The 17,500-nt window shown below is 38.7% G+C and overlaps 1 protein-coding gene across 3 annotated transcripts in view; it reads left to right on the top strand.

The window, feature by feature from the left end:
* Nucleotides 1-1,721: 1,721 nt before the first annotated feature.
* The window catches only part of edil3a (EGF-like repeats and discoidin I-like domains 3a), a 125,662-nt gene continuing 109,883 nt past the window's right edge, over nt 1,722-17,500 (top strand). For all 3 annotated transcript variants that reach the window (XM_030738297.1, XM_030738295.1, XM_030738294.1), the window contains exon 1: nt 1,722-2,103. In XM_030738297.1, the coding sequence (XP_030594157.1) occupies nt 2,040-2,103 (64 nt within the window). In that variant the 5' untranslated portion in view covers nt 1,722-2,039. The remainder of the gene's footprint in view (nt 2,104-17,500) is intronic.

The raw sequence follows: 17,500 nt of genomic DNA, 5'->3' as shown, positions 1-17,500 counted from the left end.
AGGTCAGACTGTCGGATAAAGACATCAGCTTAAAGTCAAAGTCTTGCTTCTTTCTTTCTTTAGTTATGGATGATTCTCACTCAGATGTTTAGAAATGGAAATGGTCACAAACATGGAACAAAACAGGTGCCTTTACAGTGCGTTTATCCATAGATCAGTTATTGATGTAAAGAGAACATTTAATTATAATTCCTGCAGCAGGTATGCTCTTGCTATTGCAGAATGTTCTTTATATATTATCATTATTGTTATTTAGAGAACAACTTTAAAAAAACACATAAGATGTATCAGTTTATGGAGGTTTGCAATAAATATGTTCAATAAATATATGGGGGAGAAAGGAGCTTGGTTGGGTACTATAATCACAGTTCTCACCATGAGTTAATCAGTGTCAGTTTATAATTGGCATTAATTTAACTCAACCCAGATTCATGAAAATCCAATCAGAGGTGGGCGAAACATGGCACAAAAGAACAATCAGTGTGGTGCCACCCTAATCGAATTTTAAGAATGTCACAGCCCAGTGAAGCACATATATATATATATATATATATATATATATATATATATATATATATATATATATAGATATATATATATATATATAGATATATATATATATATATATATATATATATACACACACACACACACACACAGAGTCAGTGTGCATCAACAGTATGCACATGCTGTGAAAAAGGATGGATGTAGTATATGAAATTATAAGTTGCTCATTAAGGTTTATGTTTCAGTAAGGTCTTGAGTTGTAAACTGGAAATCCACTGTAGGCTGTTGTGAGTGGTGTTAATCTGTGTTAATTAGCTGTTAGTTAAACCGTGTTTCAGGTTTCCGAGACAACAGGAAAACCTCTATTAAAAACACAAAGAAATGCATATTGTTCATAATAAACTGTTATTAAATAACATATCGTCTTGCCCTAAAATAGCAGACAATAGCCTAATCCAATAAATAATAATTCTCTATTTGTGTATTCAACTTCCGGAGACTTGGAAAGAAAGCTTCTCAGACTGAAAGAATGAGTTGGGGAAATGCTAGAGAGGCTGATTTTGCGCAATATAAATTTCCAAACAGTCACGAATTTTGGAAGAGTTTCTCTTTTTTTCCCACCAGGAGGTGGGAGGAGGAAGAGTTCGCTCCACCAACAAGACAGCGCCCCAGTCGGTTTACTGGGACCTGCCGTGAAGCGCTCATCCTCCGAGTAATCAAAAGGACTGTCATACAGCTGTATAAATGTGCACCGCCTAGTCGGGATTTCTGCACCTTCAAAGCAATAAATAAATAAATAAAGCATCTTTTTATCCTTTTAAAAGAAAATAGAAGTTGGATTATGGTGCGTCACGTAGCTTTATAGCATGCATATCACTAAACGCGTAAAAAGGCATTGGGGATTTGGGAATGAGCAAAGCACCACGCTTAAGCTTTCATAGCTTAAACACTGAAAACCATGAAATGAAAGGAAAAAAAGGGAGGGCAAAAATAAGAACATAAAAATGGGCAAATAAAACATCACATATTATTATTTTTTCAATTTATTTTAATTGTTTTGCAGTCTAATACATCAAATAAAGCGCAGTTCAAATTTAAAGAGAGTACTTATAGTTTTATTTTGTAAGTGCAGCGGAAGTTATAATTCTTCTGACTCTGGGAGGTTTGACAGTAGTTGTCCGGGAGCACTGAGCGCACACGTCGCTCTCTCCACTACATCGCACCACTGCGGTAGGAGCGCGGAGGCAGCAGAAGAGGAGTGCCCAGCAGGCACAGTCCACTTATTCCTGCAGGACAAAATCCAGGTGGCGAGTCTCTTTCTTTCTCTTATTTCTCTCTCTCTCTCTTTCTTTCTCTCTGCCGACTTTATCATAGCAGAAGACTTTACCTGAGAGGACATAGTCTACAGCAACAGCTCTCAGGGTAACCCTACAGCCCAGCCAGAACGAAGGAAGGAGAAGTTTGGGCTGTCGCCACGCGATTTTATCCACAGCTCCGTAACCTTGGAAGTCAGACCTGATTATTGTAAGAGGATGGGACCGCTACTCCTTTCCGTCGCCCTGTGCTTGAGCGCCGCTGTCCCACAGCGTGTGAAAGGTGAGTGGAACAAGTGACAGGCAGAAATAATCGTTGTCACAACATTTTTTCCAACCCACAAATAGTTCTTTAGGGTGGGAGCATCACAGACCGATCAAATTCCTTTGGCATGTGTATATATTCTACTGAAAGTGACAAAGTGAGGGGGGATCCCACATGAACAGTTAAACATGCACTGCGCGTCTGTGGTGAGTCTGTATTGTTTGCTGAAAAAGGAGCAATCTCGGCATGCTTTTTTTTTTTTTTTTTTGATACGTGCACGACTCATTAGTTAATTGGTTTACTTGTGTTTAAATGACACGTGTTTGAGTGAAAGAACAGCTGATTGTATATTTTATCTATGGGTAATTTCTCTGCGATAAAGGGTCATATCTGACCGCGCACAGTTAAGGTAAATGTGCACTGCTCCAGTATTTTGTGCGCCCTCACAGTAACCATCTTCAGCTGCTTGGTTCGCTTCTGTGCGGTGAGGGTCCAGGTTTAGCCTCCGTTGATTAATGCAGGGGGGCGGAGGAGCGTCATTTTCCTCCTCTTTAAGAACCCTAATTCCAAAAAAAAAGAAATGGGAAGATTTATTGCATGGTGACTAGACAAATCTGGAGGCGATATACATTTTTTATTAGTTGGCTTATCATTAATCATTATTAACTACGATGATATTACAAGTAGGTCAAATGGACATTGAATGTCTAATGTAGAGTCTTACCAAAGAATGTCAGACTGCCTTATACAGAGAGAAAACTGCTGAAAGCTTATAGATTAACCTGACTCCCTGAATCACTGTTCACATCATTCACATCCTCCCCTCCTTTGCCCTTCCAGTTCTCTGGCACTGGGGATGTTTAAGCTTTTGGCTGTATATTTTCCACCGTCAGTGCAGAACCGTACCTGTGGGATTTTTTTTTTTTTTTTTGGTAAAAGAAAGCAGGGTAGCCCCGATGGAAGTGGGTCATGCCATTGTCCCTGTCTCTGTTCATTTAGCAACACGCTTGCCTCAGGAGTCACACATGTCAGACAGACCTCAGTCTCTACACCAGGAGTGTGCCCCAAGCAGAGTTTCTAAGGCTCCCTAAGCCTCACAGTGTCAACTCACAGTCAGCTGTTACAAGACATAATACTCCCTGGTAGGCTGGCATAATGAATGTACAGGAAGAGCAGAGAGCCGTGCAGGTCGACTTGTTTCAAGGCTCAGTGAGTTAAAAATAAACCCAGAACTAGTCCCTCAATTAATCATATCCCAGTTAAAAATTGTGGTATTGTAAAGGGATTTTTTTTTATCCATCTGCTTCTAAAATGAGTTAAGCTGTAACCTCAGCCACAGAAGCGAGATGGTTAGAGGAGGCGATGGAGATTAATCGACTGTGTTAACGTTGTTTCATCTGTGCTTCAACAACACCATAGTCCTAATGGTCAGCCTGGCAGCTATATTTGCAACCTAACCCCTTCATGACCATCAGTGTCAGTCTTTGTTTAAAAAAAGCCACAGTCAGATTAAAAGGGACACAAAGCATTCACCTGTCATGAAGAAAGTGATAGGAAGAATGTCTTGTGATTATTAGTAATCTTTTTGTATTGCCTTGAAGATATGGTTTACTTTTGTCATTGCTCAAAGACAGCAGGTGTCTTCTGAGATAGCTGCTAACACTGTATTGAGGATGTCACAGGGTGCCTCTGTCCACTGAAACAAATTGATGGGGTAGAAACATTCGCCTTCAGGTAAAACAGACAGCATTGTTTCATGTCAGCGTGCAATACATCACCTCCTCTCTTTGGTTACTGGGGCTGACTCTCACCCATTGTTTAGGATCTTGCCTGTCTGTCTGGACAAAGCACATGACTGCTCCCGTGGGTCCACTGGATGTAAATGTAAGATGCTTTTGTGCTTTGTTTAGAGAGTTGGTCTTAATGAGTTTTATGCATCTTAATTTTAGTCTCAGCCTTGTGATAAGGACTGCACAATTAGAGCCTTTTAGTCAAATGGACAGCCATCTGGAGTGGCAGTGTGATTGTTTGCTATTGGTGAGTCATGATTAGTGTTAATATTGTCGGCTGCTGTTCATTTCAGCCAAAGATTGCACTTGTGTAACGCAGACGAAGTTAAACAATCCGCTAATGCAGAAATATTGTAATTTGGTGAATGTTGATGGCTTTAGATTGCTCAATATGCTGTAGGTTTGAGATGGGAACTCACTGAGGGGCAGCAGAAGTTTGGTTTAGCTCGAATAAATTGAGCTTCCGTTTGCAAACAGATGGATATAAATAGGAGAAACAGACTGATTATATAGATTTATCTGAAAGGTCAATACATTTACTGGCCACTGTGATCCTGGCTGATGTACAGATGATTTTTAATAAGAGTGATATGACCTACACCACTGTGCAAAAGTCTCGAGCCACCCCACAGTTCTTGCTAGTAAAATGGTAAATAGCTGCAAACATACATGGGAATACCGCATATAAGGCAAAAGCAGAGTTTTTACAATTCTAATGAGTTCAAAAGTCAGTATTTGGTATGACCACCTTTATTCTTCAACACAGCTTGAATGCTCTTAGGCAGTTTTCTTGTCATTTCTTTAAGTAGTTTTCAGCCTGAAATCATGACAGTCTCCATCATTACAGATGGCTGTAGACACTCACTGTTATACCTCTCTCTTGACCCCTCTAGATATTTGAACGATTTGAGCCAAAAATTTCAAATTTGGCTTCATCCCTTTATAACACCTGTTTCCACTGATAAATACCCGAAGAAGCTTGAGGAGCTATTTCAGTGTTCTAGCCAGAAACAGTGGTTGAAGGGCATTGTGAACCAAAATGGCTGTGTCCACTGGTCAATTGGTACAGGTTAAGTTCTCAGCAAGATGCGAGAGGGCGTCAGCCTGATGCAGCACTGACTACAACACTCTGTTTCTCAAGACCACTTTAAAAAAATGAAAAGAATGTCTAGATCCTTGGAAGTGAAATTTGAAGAATTGAAGGTGTACTGTATCTCTACAGCGATGTTTAGTCTGGCTAAATGTTCAAAGATAATGTGGTGAGGAACTAAGAGACTTTTTTTTGATAATGATGATTTATTTTTTTCCTTGCCACAAAAGGGGAAATAAATAACATGTCTTTAATAAAATGGACTTTTTTGTTGTAGACATTTAAATGGATATGATACATGTTAATTGTATGGATTTATCCAAAAGCTCATTATCTTTACCAGCCATTGAAGGTTATGGTTGATGTATAAGTGACTTTTTATTACAATAACTTGTGACCTATCTCTACAGTGCTCTTCAATCTGGTTTTAAATGGCATAGTCTTTAATGAGTGGGGAGGGGTCAGACTTGTGTCAAACTGACAGCCATGATTACCAAAGGATTCCATGCAACTCACTGGACAACAAACCCTGCATTAGAATATTCAAAATAGAATGTCAGAATAAGTAAGTGATGTATTGTCACTGGCTGCTGTTGTGTTTTATTTTTTGTGAACCGTAATTGGGATATTTGTTGTCAGTGCAGATGTTCATTAATCTTTTTTATTCGCCTGCACAAAATAAAGAGGGAGGATATTGTCATCATACCATCCATCTGTCCATCCATCTGTCTGGACATCTGTCTGTGAGGTTTAACCTTTCCGGTCTACAGACTCCAAAACCACAAGGAGTTGAGCCATGAAATTTGGCGTAGGTGTTCTTTACTCTTCGAAGATGTGCAACACGATATTCATATTCCTGGGTGTTTGGTAACCTTCGTACACTTTGGCTGTATTTATCTGAACTGGAGAGTAAACAAAATGGATAATTTCAGACTGCTAATGTTATGATAATATATGCTAATGATATGCAGCCTCTTTCTCATGCCTGACTGGCTTAGCCTAATCATGTGATCATATTGTGCTGTGTGATTGGCTATACCTACTTGACCATTATTGACTGAAATGGAAAAAGTGGGGATTCCCCATATCTAACAACTGACCTAGGTCACTGAACAGCTGCCAGTAGTTAGTGAGAAACTAGGGAATCACAAATTTCTAGGGAAAAAGCCAGTCTGTTTATAGTGACATCATTTCTACGCTGCAACTTTATCGATTAGCCCGTGATACCAACTTCTGTTTGACTGAGCATTGTCTGACATGTTAGCTCATGTCAATAAACAGTACAGTGACTCATCATTGAGCAAGATTAAAGCCATACCTACTGCTCAGCAATATTGCCCAAACGTAAACAACATGGTTGTATTATGTTTTGCACACAGTTGCCTTATGAATATAGTGATTTATACATAATGCATTATATCAAGAGATTATGTAGTATGGGTGCATTATGTAGTCATTTTCCTGTGCACACATAATATAAAGTGAATGTCTTGTAAGTATGCATTATTCCTGACTTATTTTTTTACATTATATAAATAGAAATACTTTATGTAGGGGCTGTAATGTTATTCATATCCTGATTTCTAAATTTATTTTGTATTTTCATTAATCACGGGAGGATATCCTCATTGGGGATGGGTCTTGTTATATTTGAAGGAGACTTCATTTGTCTCATGCTGACAAGGTAATGCATACAGTGCTATTTGTCTTTGCCATCTCAGTTGTCCTGCCTACATTTCATGCTTGACTTATATGGAGGGCACTAGAGTGATCGTTATCAAGGTTGCAAGGACACATCAAGAGGAAGCGCTTACCAAAGAGCTTTAATACAGCCTTGAGATGAAAATAGCAGCATAGTGGTAGAAACTTTCAGACAGAAAAAGTGGGGGTTTTTTTTCATAGTTATTTTCTGATGTTCCGTGATTTTGTTGAATTGAGAGTTTTGAGCCACCCCTCCTTTCTTTATATTTTGCCTCGAAAGAGTCACACTTTCTTGTCATTTTTTAAAGTAGTGTTGAGCAGTGCTTCTCCAGATTTTCTGGTGGTCTTTCAAAGTTTTTCTTTGGACATTGGTTGATTTTTCAGTCCAATGTTTTTTGCTTGTTAAACCACTTAATACTGACCTATGAATCATTCAAATGTAAAAAAGGCATCTGATGAACCACTGTTGTGTCCACACATAACAGACAACTTATAGCAAAGAACCAATTTGAAATTGTATTTTTAGGCACTTTGTTACTAGCAGCCTTCTGCAAAAACACATCATTTGTTCCCATTTCTTTAGTTGAATCTATAAAAAATGCCAAAGATAACACAGTTTGTTAACACAGACATATAATTGTATTTTTGCTCCAAAAAGGTGATTCCAAAAGAGTGAAAACTTGGCTTATCTTGGCATGGTGTGCAGTTTGTCCTTATAAATGCTGAGGAACAGCAGCTAGTGAGTATTTCAGCAATGTTCAGTGGAGTAATTTGTTTACTTTGGGTTTCACATCAGTAGCTGCTTGTATCTCCTCCTTTGTAGCACAATTATACTCAATGATGTGTTTTTTTTTGTTTTGTTTTATTGCCTCAAATGGTGAAACAGATTTGTTGCTTCCACCTTTAGTGGGAACAGTTTTCTTGCATATTTTGCAAAATGCTGTGCTTTGTTGGATATTGAAGTAGCTACCTTTTTAGTTACTAAATCGTCATTGGAGACTGATGCACGGCTCTTGCTCTCAGACATAAATGGGGTTGTCTTGTTGTTGCGTACACTAAAGAACATAAAGGCACGATGTTGCTATAACAACAATATCATGATATGACATATTTATATCATGTAAAAAAATTTATGCTGGTATTATAGTGAACAGCCCTTATAAGTGCTTCATTTTCCAGCATGACAATAATCCTGAACACACTGCAAGTGCAGTAAAAGCATATCTGGATAGAAGCGCACATAGTGGTGCACTATCAGTCATGGATTGGTCTCCCCTGAGCCCAGACCTCAGCATTCTTGAAACGGTGTGGGGTCATCTTGACAAAGAACAGAACAAAAGACAGCCAACATTTAAAGAAGAACTTTGGGATGTCTTTCAGGAAGCCTGGAGCAGTGTTAATTTCGTTGACGAAATATTTTCGTCATAGTTTTCGTCAACGACCCTTTTTTTCATGATGAAATGACGATAACTAAATAAAGGCATGATTATGCCAAATGGGGGTGTGCACCAAAGTTTGCAAAACTTACGAATGTGCAACCATATTTTTTCAGAATTAAATAAGGTAACTGTAGGAGGACAATGGTCTGGGGTCTGAAAAGAGGATGGCCTGAAGAGAGGTCCCTGTTGTAAGGTTTTGCTCAATGGTCAGCCACGAGGGCATGTTTGCAGAGGGGTTTTTAGCCTGACTCAATTGCCAATCACCCTAATGTTACCTGCCCAGTAATAGTGCTATACCTATTTATCTTTATCCTAGCAAATTATAAAGAAATGAGAGGTGGCTTGAGACTTTCCCACAGCACAATCATGTGACCAAAATTAAAATACTGATGCTGAAAATGTTCTATGCATGAATCCCAGTCCTGCATTCTCAAGGTGACTTTTGCTTAACTCTGCATTTGACAGTGAGTGAAAACAAAGAATTCTTTAAGGCATCACATAGACAAAAGATAAACACAAGGACTGATCACCAGTAAAAATAGTCATTTTTCACACTATACCTTGCCTGTTTTCTCACAATCCTTAAATCAAATTTGATGTTTCTATTCACAAAACTTAGGAAACATTGAGTCTGTTTTTTCCAAGACTGTGTTAAAGTTCTATCATTGACTAAAGGCAGTATATAACAATATGACAACTGGCTTAAGCTGTGGTGTTTTTAACAAAGTGTTAATCCCAGAGTCAAAATTCATACCAGGACTGTGTCAGGAAAAAAAAACCACAAAGAGCCACTTGCCTTGAGTAAAAAGATTATACAAATGCTTCATTTGTAGTGTGAATTCATGTTGAGTGTACATTCATCTTTCAGCTAAGAACATGCAGCAGCCTGTCTCTTTTATAACTTGAGTACTAATAAGACCACATGCTGGTTTTAGGTAATCCCACTGGGTCACAATTAATGACTCAACTCACTGTATGTGTGGCACAAAAAAAAGTTGCAGGTAATAACTTAAATTGTCGGCACTGTACGAGCGGTAGACTGGATTATTATAACGCAAGGCAAAACAAGAGGCTCACTCAAAAGTGAAATGTGACACAATAATTATTTTAGCTCAATTACGCTGTTTTCATAATGGTTTCAAGCCAAAATTTAAATGAAAATAAAATTTGATTATTTGTTTGGCCCCATTACAACACACAATTTATTATCTGTGTTAGTAGTCAGCTTCACTGCTGGTGGATGGTTGCATGACATAGTTTGTTGATGAAACCATTAGAAGGCATGCAGAAGTGGAATGCTGAAGGTGCATCGATTTTAGAGGCAATGGTATATGCCTAGATAAACTGACTTTTGATCTGCTTAGCTCATGGAAACGAAGAGCATTCTTTGAAATTCATCTTGATGCTAGACAATCAAAACTATCCATTCATTCTCTTCCACTTATCACACTCACATTCACACCTATGGGCAATTTAGAGTCACTAATTAACCTAACCCCAGTAACTATCAAAACTAGTCATATTATATATCACAGTGAGACTTCTTGCTGTTTCTGGGCAGACCATGAAAATCACATTTTTATGAAACATGGTTGCATGTTTAATCAAACTGTCAACAGTGTAAATACTTTATAATTATAATTGCAGTTATAATTTTATAGTTGGCAGTGTTCATTAGAAAATATTAGTTTTGAATGCCCTGTAACCAATATTCTGCTATTATCAAACATAACTTAAAATGCAAGCTTAGAGCTTTTACTATCTTAAAAATGTAAGTAGAAAATTGAAAAATTATTTTTTTCTTGGCCTGGTACATAAATTCTAAAAGCATAAATGTCATAATTTTCTGTTCAATAAATTTATATAGAAACATTTGCAGGAGCCCTGCTCCTCTTGTGAATCGATAAAACTTTGCTGTTTGATGGATAAAGGTCTGTCAGTAGGAGGCAAAAAAGGGGGAAATTAGTTTCTACTTGAAGTATATTCCTGAGTATCTTCAAACTGATTGTAGCCATCTTTCTGAATGTCTTTTTAAGGATTTAGTTTTTATGAATAGCTGCCTGTGTAGGCACAAACTGAGTGAGCCAAGTCTAGTTGTGTGTCTGTCTGTATGTCTGTGTGTGTGTGTGTGTGTGGGAGGGTGGATATTTCTGAGGAGGCAGGAATGCAAATTTTACAAGTGGGGTGGGCAATACAAGCATCACTGTGGCTTTTCAGTGCATTCCTCACTCAAGCAAAGGACAATTTTTATACTCAGTGGGTGTGGCTGCTGAGTGCAGTGGACCCCCCACATTTGTCAAGGAGGTGTCACACCAGTATCAGCCCTTCATTATTACTGGCCATGAGTGAAAGAGTTCACCTTTCCCTAGCAGATCAATAAGTAGAATAAAGTATTTTGTATTAAGTGCAGAACTGCAGTAGCCTCTAAGTCTGATGAGGTGTGAGCAGTTTCAGCTCAAGTTTTATTGGGAGACAAAAGCTTTAGGACAGAAAAGTTCAAATTGAAATTCAATTTTTCAGAGTTTGGAATTTTACTGCTTCATGGATGGTTGAATGTTTTTTGAACAAAATCCAGCTCCTGACATATTGTAGTCATGTAAATTCTGCTATCTGTGAGGGACCAACAGAGAATGCAACTCGTTTTAGCATGGACGTATGTGTTTTTGTCTTTTTCATCTCTCAAAGACTCTTTCCCGACAACATTGTTAGTTAATTAGCAACAGAGTGAGTAATATATTTCAAATAAACCAAAGCTTGCAAAATTTATGCTTGTGTTAATTACAAATATACTTTAGCTGCTTCAGATGGTCTTAGTCAAAATAAGGATGAGGAGTTCAGTCTTTGGTCTGAGAAAGTCTCTCCATTGGGTTATGGAACACAACATTTTCAATAAGCTTAATCTACACTGCTTAAAAAAGGAACACCTTTTAATCAGTCAGTTAAGCTTCTGGGATATTGATCTGGCCAGTTAAGTAGCAGAGGGGGTTGTTAATCAGTTTCAGCTGCTTTGCTGTTAATGAAATTAACAACAGGTGCACTAGAGGGGCAACGATGAGACAACCCCCAAAACAGGAATGGCTTTACAGGTGGAGGCCACTGACACTTCTTCCCTCCTCATCTTTTTCTTTTCACTAGTTTTGCATTTGGCTGGGGTCAGTGTCACTGCTTGTAGAATGAGGCAATACCTGGGCCCTACAGAGGTTACAGAGGTAGTCCAACTCCTCCAGGATGGCACATCAATACATGCTATTGGCAGAAGGTTTGCTGTGTCTCCCAGCACAGTCTCAAGAGCATGGAGGAGATTCCAAGAGACAGACAGTTACTGTAGGAGAGCTGGATGGTCCTTAACCTGCCAACAGGACTGGTATCTGCTCCTTTGTGCAAGGAGGAACAGGATGAGCACTGCCAGAACCCTACAAAATAATCTCCAGCAGGTCACTGGTGTGAATGTCTCTGACCAAACAATCAAAAGCACACTTCATGAAGTTGGCCTGAGGTCCCAATGTCCTCTAGTGGGCCCCATGTTCACTGCCCAGCACCGTGGAGCCCGACTGACATTTGCCATAGAATACCAATAGGCAGGTCCACCACTGGTACCCTGTGCTTTTCACAGTTGAGAACAGGTTGACCCTGATCACATGTGACAGACGTGAAAGGGTCTGGAGAAGGCATGGAGAATGTTATGCGACCTGTAACATCATTCAGCATGTCCAGCCTCATGTGGCAAGTCTATGCAGGCAGTTCCTGGAAGATAAGGGAAGTGATACTTTTGGCTGTCCCCCAGGCTCGCCTGACCTAAATCCAGTAGAACACCTCTGGGACATTATGTTTTGGCCCATCCAACAGTGCCACGTTGTCCCTCAGACTGTCCAGGAGCTCAGTGAGGCCATTGTCCAGATCTGGGAGGAGATCCCCAATGACACCATCTGCCATCTTGATATTGTCAGGCATACATATAAGCATGTGTGGGCCAAACTACTGAGTACCATTTTGAGTTGCTGCAATGAAATTTCACCAAAATCAACTAGCCTGCCACATAATTTTTTCACTTTGATTTTCAGGGTGTCTTTGAATTGAGCCTTCTGAGGGTTGATCATTTTGATTGCCATCAAATGATGTGGCATCCTTTCATTCCTAACACATTACCCAGTCCATATCAGTATAGATATCCAGCATTTTTCCCCATTGAAATCTGACATGTTTCAAAGAGTTCCTTTAATTTTTTTTTCAGCGGTGTACTTACTCTACTACTTAGATGTTGGCTACTCATTCTGTTCCAGGGACATGCTTAACCCTTTAACAGTGGGCGATTGCTGCCGATGCACCTGTTCTGCCCTTACTTGCCGTGAACAGCTGGTTAACACTGAGCGTATCTGAAACATCTGATCAAACACACTTTGAATAACTGTAATTACCCAACCGTTTGTCTTATTGGAAAAGTTCAAAAGGTTTTCTGAAAGCTGAGAAACTGCGCTTCACACCCAACATAGGGTTATTACAGTAGTTATTGCTAGAAGTCCTCGAATGGCCTTCCGGCAATGCCCATTGGCCCGTGTAAATAAAGGGTTAAATCGTGAACCCCCACGGTAGCAGTCTACAACATCAATGTTAAAAAGGTACCTTGAATTATGTCTCTGTCTTTTATTGACAGTTATTTATAGTTAATGACAGTTAACCTCTATTTTATAATTTCTTGCAGGTGTTTTCAGTCTCCTCTGTCAAGTCACTTAATTGTCATTTTCTTTTTTCCTGTTTCAGTGTAATTATGTGTGAGTTGTTCAGAGTATTTTATAACCTATCAAGACCTACCAGCTCTGTATTATACAGTATTTTAATTTACATTTGAGTATATTAGTACATGCACTGAGGATGCTGTGTGTTTTTCTGTTTGTATGTGTTTGTGTGTATACAGAAGAGTTGGCTTCTGTGCTTGAAGCTTGGAGAGGTAACCCAGAAATGTCATCACACTAAGTCTAGGCAGCAATTCTTGCTCTTTTGCGCAGTGTGGAAGTGGATCCATACTTCACTCATTTGCCAAAACACAAAACAACTTTCATTTATTTATCATGTAAGTCAGCCTGCTTTTACACTAAATTGTGCTGAATATAAACAGGGGATTAAGGGATTGGTGAGTGACTGAGAGCAAGCAGGATATGATCAGTCTGGATATGCCAAATTTCAACTGGAAGACTGTGTTTTAAACATCTTTCTTTTTTTTTTTCAGAAGAGCTATTTGAGGTAACCGCATAATGTATATGCTAACCATGTTGAAGATAAGTGCATTTTTTTTTCTCTTTTTTTTTAAAGTGGAACATTTTCAGTCCAGATGTTTTAGATTACCCTTGGGGTTTGTAGTACCAGCCATGAGTAGAGAGAGAGTAGAGAGTGAAAGGAAGAACTGAGAGCCAGGATGAAAATCCCCTTTTAAAGTGACGTTCAATGAACAGAAACCACTCATGTCCAAAAATCAAAGCAAGGCCCATTAGGAAGCTCTAAAAGAATAATCGTCTCCACTGTATAATCGCGGTCAATTGTCCCTTTCAAAAAGTTCAACAAGTTACACCAGTTTGGAACTTTAAGGTACAGGTTTAGATCACTTTTTGTAGAGTCTCAGGGCTCAAAAACATGCAACAAGGCAGCCCTTATTCACTAGTTTTAGATGAGCTCTGCAAGACACATGAAGAAAAAGTTCAATTTAGCATAATGCCAGTTCACACAGAAAGCATGTAAATATTCTTTGGTTTTTAGCTCAGTAATAAAGGGGAGCCAAATGTTGCAGTAGCCACTTATTCAGGTTTTAACATTGTATAGCATATAGCAAGTAGAAAGAAAATGGAAAGAAAATGGTGGTTCTATTCCAAAAGAGAAACCATAAGCCAATAATATCACGTAATATTCCAACATTAAAATATAATCAAGTCTGGTAAATGTGCACTTTCATGAATTACTTGACACCACTGTGATCAGTTTGTATGCTTCAAATCAAACAGAACCGAGTTTAATATACAAGCAATTTGATTTGCGATCATAAAGCCATTATTTCTTTCCACCTTCTAACTTTTGCTCAAATTGGAAGATCCAACTATCCACCAGTTCTCAATCCACCTGTCTTTTCTCATGGAAGGCTAAAGCCATTCCCAGCATTTGCACTGTTACAGATCCAACATAATTAATGGAAGTGTAATGCTATCTCAAATTGAGACCAAATCAGTAGCATAAATGTTGTAACCGCTGTTGAGCTGTCATTACTAACAGAGGCACTGATGAGTGGAAATGGAAACAGACTGGCATTTATATAGTGCTTTTCTGGTCATGCTGATCACTCAGAGTGCTTTAGGCTAGAAGCTCCGTTTAACCACATATTCATACAACAATTTATTCTATACACTTTAAGCACTTTATCCACCCATGGCCAATTTCAGAATCACCAATTAACTAAACAGTCCTGTGGGACTGCTGCCACCATGCTGCCCAAGTGGGAGTGTAAGACTTAACCAAGTACAGTAGACGCAGACAAAAGAAGACAACAGTGTAACACTCATCAGAAGGATTACTTCACAGGCATAGCAGAGTAACAGAGGGACTGCTTCATTTTCATTTCCAGATTCAGCTAAAAGTTTAACAATGCCTCTGTTTAGCTTTTTTTTTCTTTCTAACTTTACCACTGTAAACAGCATCTGTGCAAATATGGGATGATAAGTGGCTTCTGGACGGTGCAGATGTAATGATATAGATTAATATTTCCTATGTGCTTGTTGTTACGTAAGGTAGCCATGTGGTGGTTAAAACATGTTTGCCTGATGAATACATTCGGATAACTTTCCTTCATCATCCAATCACAATCATTCGCAATCATTTTCTTTTCTTTTCTTTTTTTAACAAAAACAATAAAATAAATGCTCTCAGTGATAAACTGTTATATAAGAATCATTAAATTCTTTGGTGTCACTTTTTTTTCGCATTTCATAAAGAATGACGTGACATGAATAAGTCCAGCATACAATGTGTCATTCACAGTACAGTCAAGAGGCATACCACTGGTCTTGTCATTCTTAATTTTATGCTTCTTTTAGGACTTCTCTCGCATTGCAGAGAACAGTCAGAGGAAGCAGACAAGAAAGAAAGAAACGAAAGACAGACTATGCTTTATATATCAACTGTTCAGCTTTCAAGATGTAATTGGCCTCTTATTTGATAGGTTTAATTTTGTTTTTATGTTACACACCTGGCCTAATTCTAACATACATCATTCACCTGTTTAACATTGTCCTATCTCATCTGTTTTGCTTCTAAAGCAGGCTTTTGTACAACTTGGTCTCTGTATTATTCACCACTATTTGAGGTACATGAAATATTTAAAACTTTGATCTCTCTAACCTACCTCAGTTGTCCTAGGTGGGTGTGCTCTATTGCAGATGCAGCCAGTGTATTGTGACTAAGCTTGAAATCTTGTTCTGCATCCAGGGTTGAACCTGTGAAGAGTGTGACAAATTAATTTAGCAACTGAAAAGTTCAAGGTTTAAATTGCAGTGTGTATTTTTATCCAGGTTCCTGCACTGAAGGGGAATCTTTGTGGGATATTGCACTCTCACTCTTGCTGTCTTCCTCTCTCACATGCACAGATTCTAGAGGTTATAATTATAACACATTGAAATGTTTTTACTTTAGCCGTAGCTGCATTGTGGTGGCGATTCAGTTGGATGTTATGAATAATAATAATAATTTATATTAAGCAGTTTGTCTCCGTCAGATGCTGTTTAGTTATACAGATGTGTTATCTTTTTAAAATGTGTGTAAAGACGCATGTTAAGAACATGTGAAGACAAAGTAAATCACAGAAAAGTAAATACAGCATTTTACTGTTCTGTAATCAGCCTTGACTGTATATCATCACTCATAAAGCTACACTGAGCCTTTTCTTGCTCAGCACTGAATCTCTAAGTAGTGCCTGATACATGAAATTCACTGACCAAGGGGTAAGCAGGATAAAAAAAATATTCAATTTGTCAAGGCCTGCCCTTTTCGTTGCACACAATGCACAGCTTAGGCCTTTGGGTGTGAAGGGGAACAAGAATCAGAAGATATTTTTCAAGTACTTCTTTATGTCCTTCTAACATGTTTCCTGTGTTGAAAAGGAACATCAAGCAGAGCTTTACTTTTTGAATTACCTGTATAACCTTAACCTTACTGGAAACATTGCGGCAGGTAAAGGACCTGCTATGCAGAGAGACAGTAAACAGTGATGCAGCGCTTATTAGCAGAATAGCTCATCATAGCTTCCATATGTTCTTAATTAAAAAAAATGTGTTGACAAGACAAGGAGATCAGTACCATCCTAAAATCTGTTAATGCAATATTTAACTGCAGTCTGTGACCTTATGTTTAATTTGATTAATCTGAATACATTTTTAATACTGCTCCTGAATATGTATTAATATTTCTTAATTTATTAGTAAATTCAATTTTTTATAAATAATTTAAATCAGAAAAAATGTTCATTAACTAAAACTTTAAACTTTAATGGTGTGGGGGTGGCATTTCTTTGGAGGGCCGCACAGCCCTCCATGTGCTCGCCAGAGGTAACATGACTGCCATTAGGTACCGAGATGAGATCCTCAGACCCCTTGTGAGACCATATGCTGGTGCGGTTGGCCCTGGGTTCCTCCTAATGCAGGACAATGCTAGAGCTCATGTGGCTGGAGTGTGTCAGCAGTTCCTGCAAGATGAAGGCATTGAAGCTATGGACTGGCCCGCCCGTTCCCCAGACCTGAATCCGATTGAGCACATCTGGGACATCATGTCTCGCTCCATCCACCAACGTCACGTTGCACCACAGACTGTCCAGGAGTTGGCGGGTGCTTTAGTCCAGGTCTGGGAGGAGACCCCTCAGGAGACCACCCGCCACCTCACTAGGAGCATGCCCAGGCGTTGTAGGGAGGTCATACAGGCACATGGAGGCCACACACAATACTGAGCCTCATTTTGACTTGTTTTAAGGACATTACATCAAAGTTGGATCAGCCTGTAGTGTGTTTTTCCACTTTAATTTTGTGTGTGACTCCAAATCCAGGCCTCCATTGGTTAATAAATTTGATTTCCATTGATGATTTTTGTGTGATTTTGTTGTCAGCACATTCAACTTTGTACAGAACAAAGTATTCAATGAGAATATTTAATTCATTCAGATCTAGGATGTGTTATTTGAGTGTTCCCTTTATTTTTTTGAGCAGTGTACTTAGAGTAAAGAGAGTGGTTAATAATAATAACTTTGTGTAGCACCTTTCAAGAAACCCAAGGATGCTTTACCAAAAAAAAAAGGAGTTAGTAAAAAAGTAAGTTAATAGTTGCTGTCAATTTCATCTTTTACTTTACCTGAACTCACTGTTTGGTGTGTG

The sequence above is a fragment of the Archocentrus centrarchus genome, chromosome 9 (genome assembly GCF_007364275.1).
Source record: "Archocentrus centrarchus isolate MPI-CPG fArcCen1 chromosome 9, fArcCen1, whole genome shotgun sequence".
Classification (NCBI taxonomy): domain Eukaryota; kingdom Metazoa; phylum Chordata; class Actinopteri; order Cichliformes; family Cichlidae; genus Archocentrus; species Archocentrus centrarchus.
The sequence above is the reverse complement of the archived record's forward strand: the minus strand, read 5'-3'. Positions and strand labels throughout refer to the sequence as shown.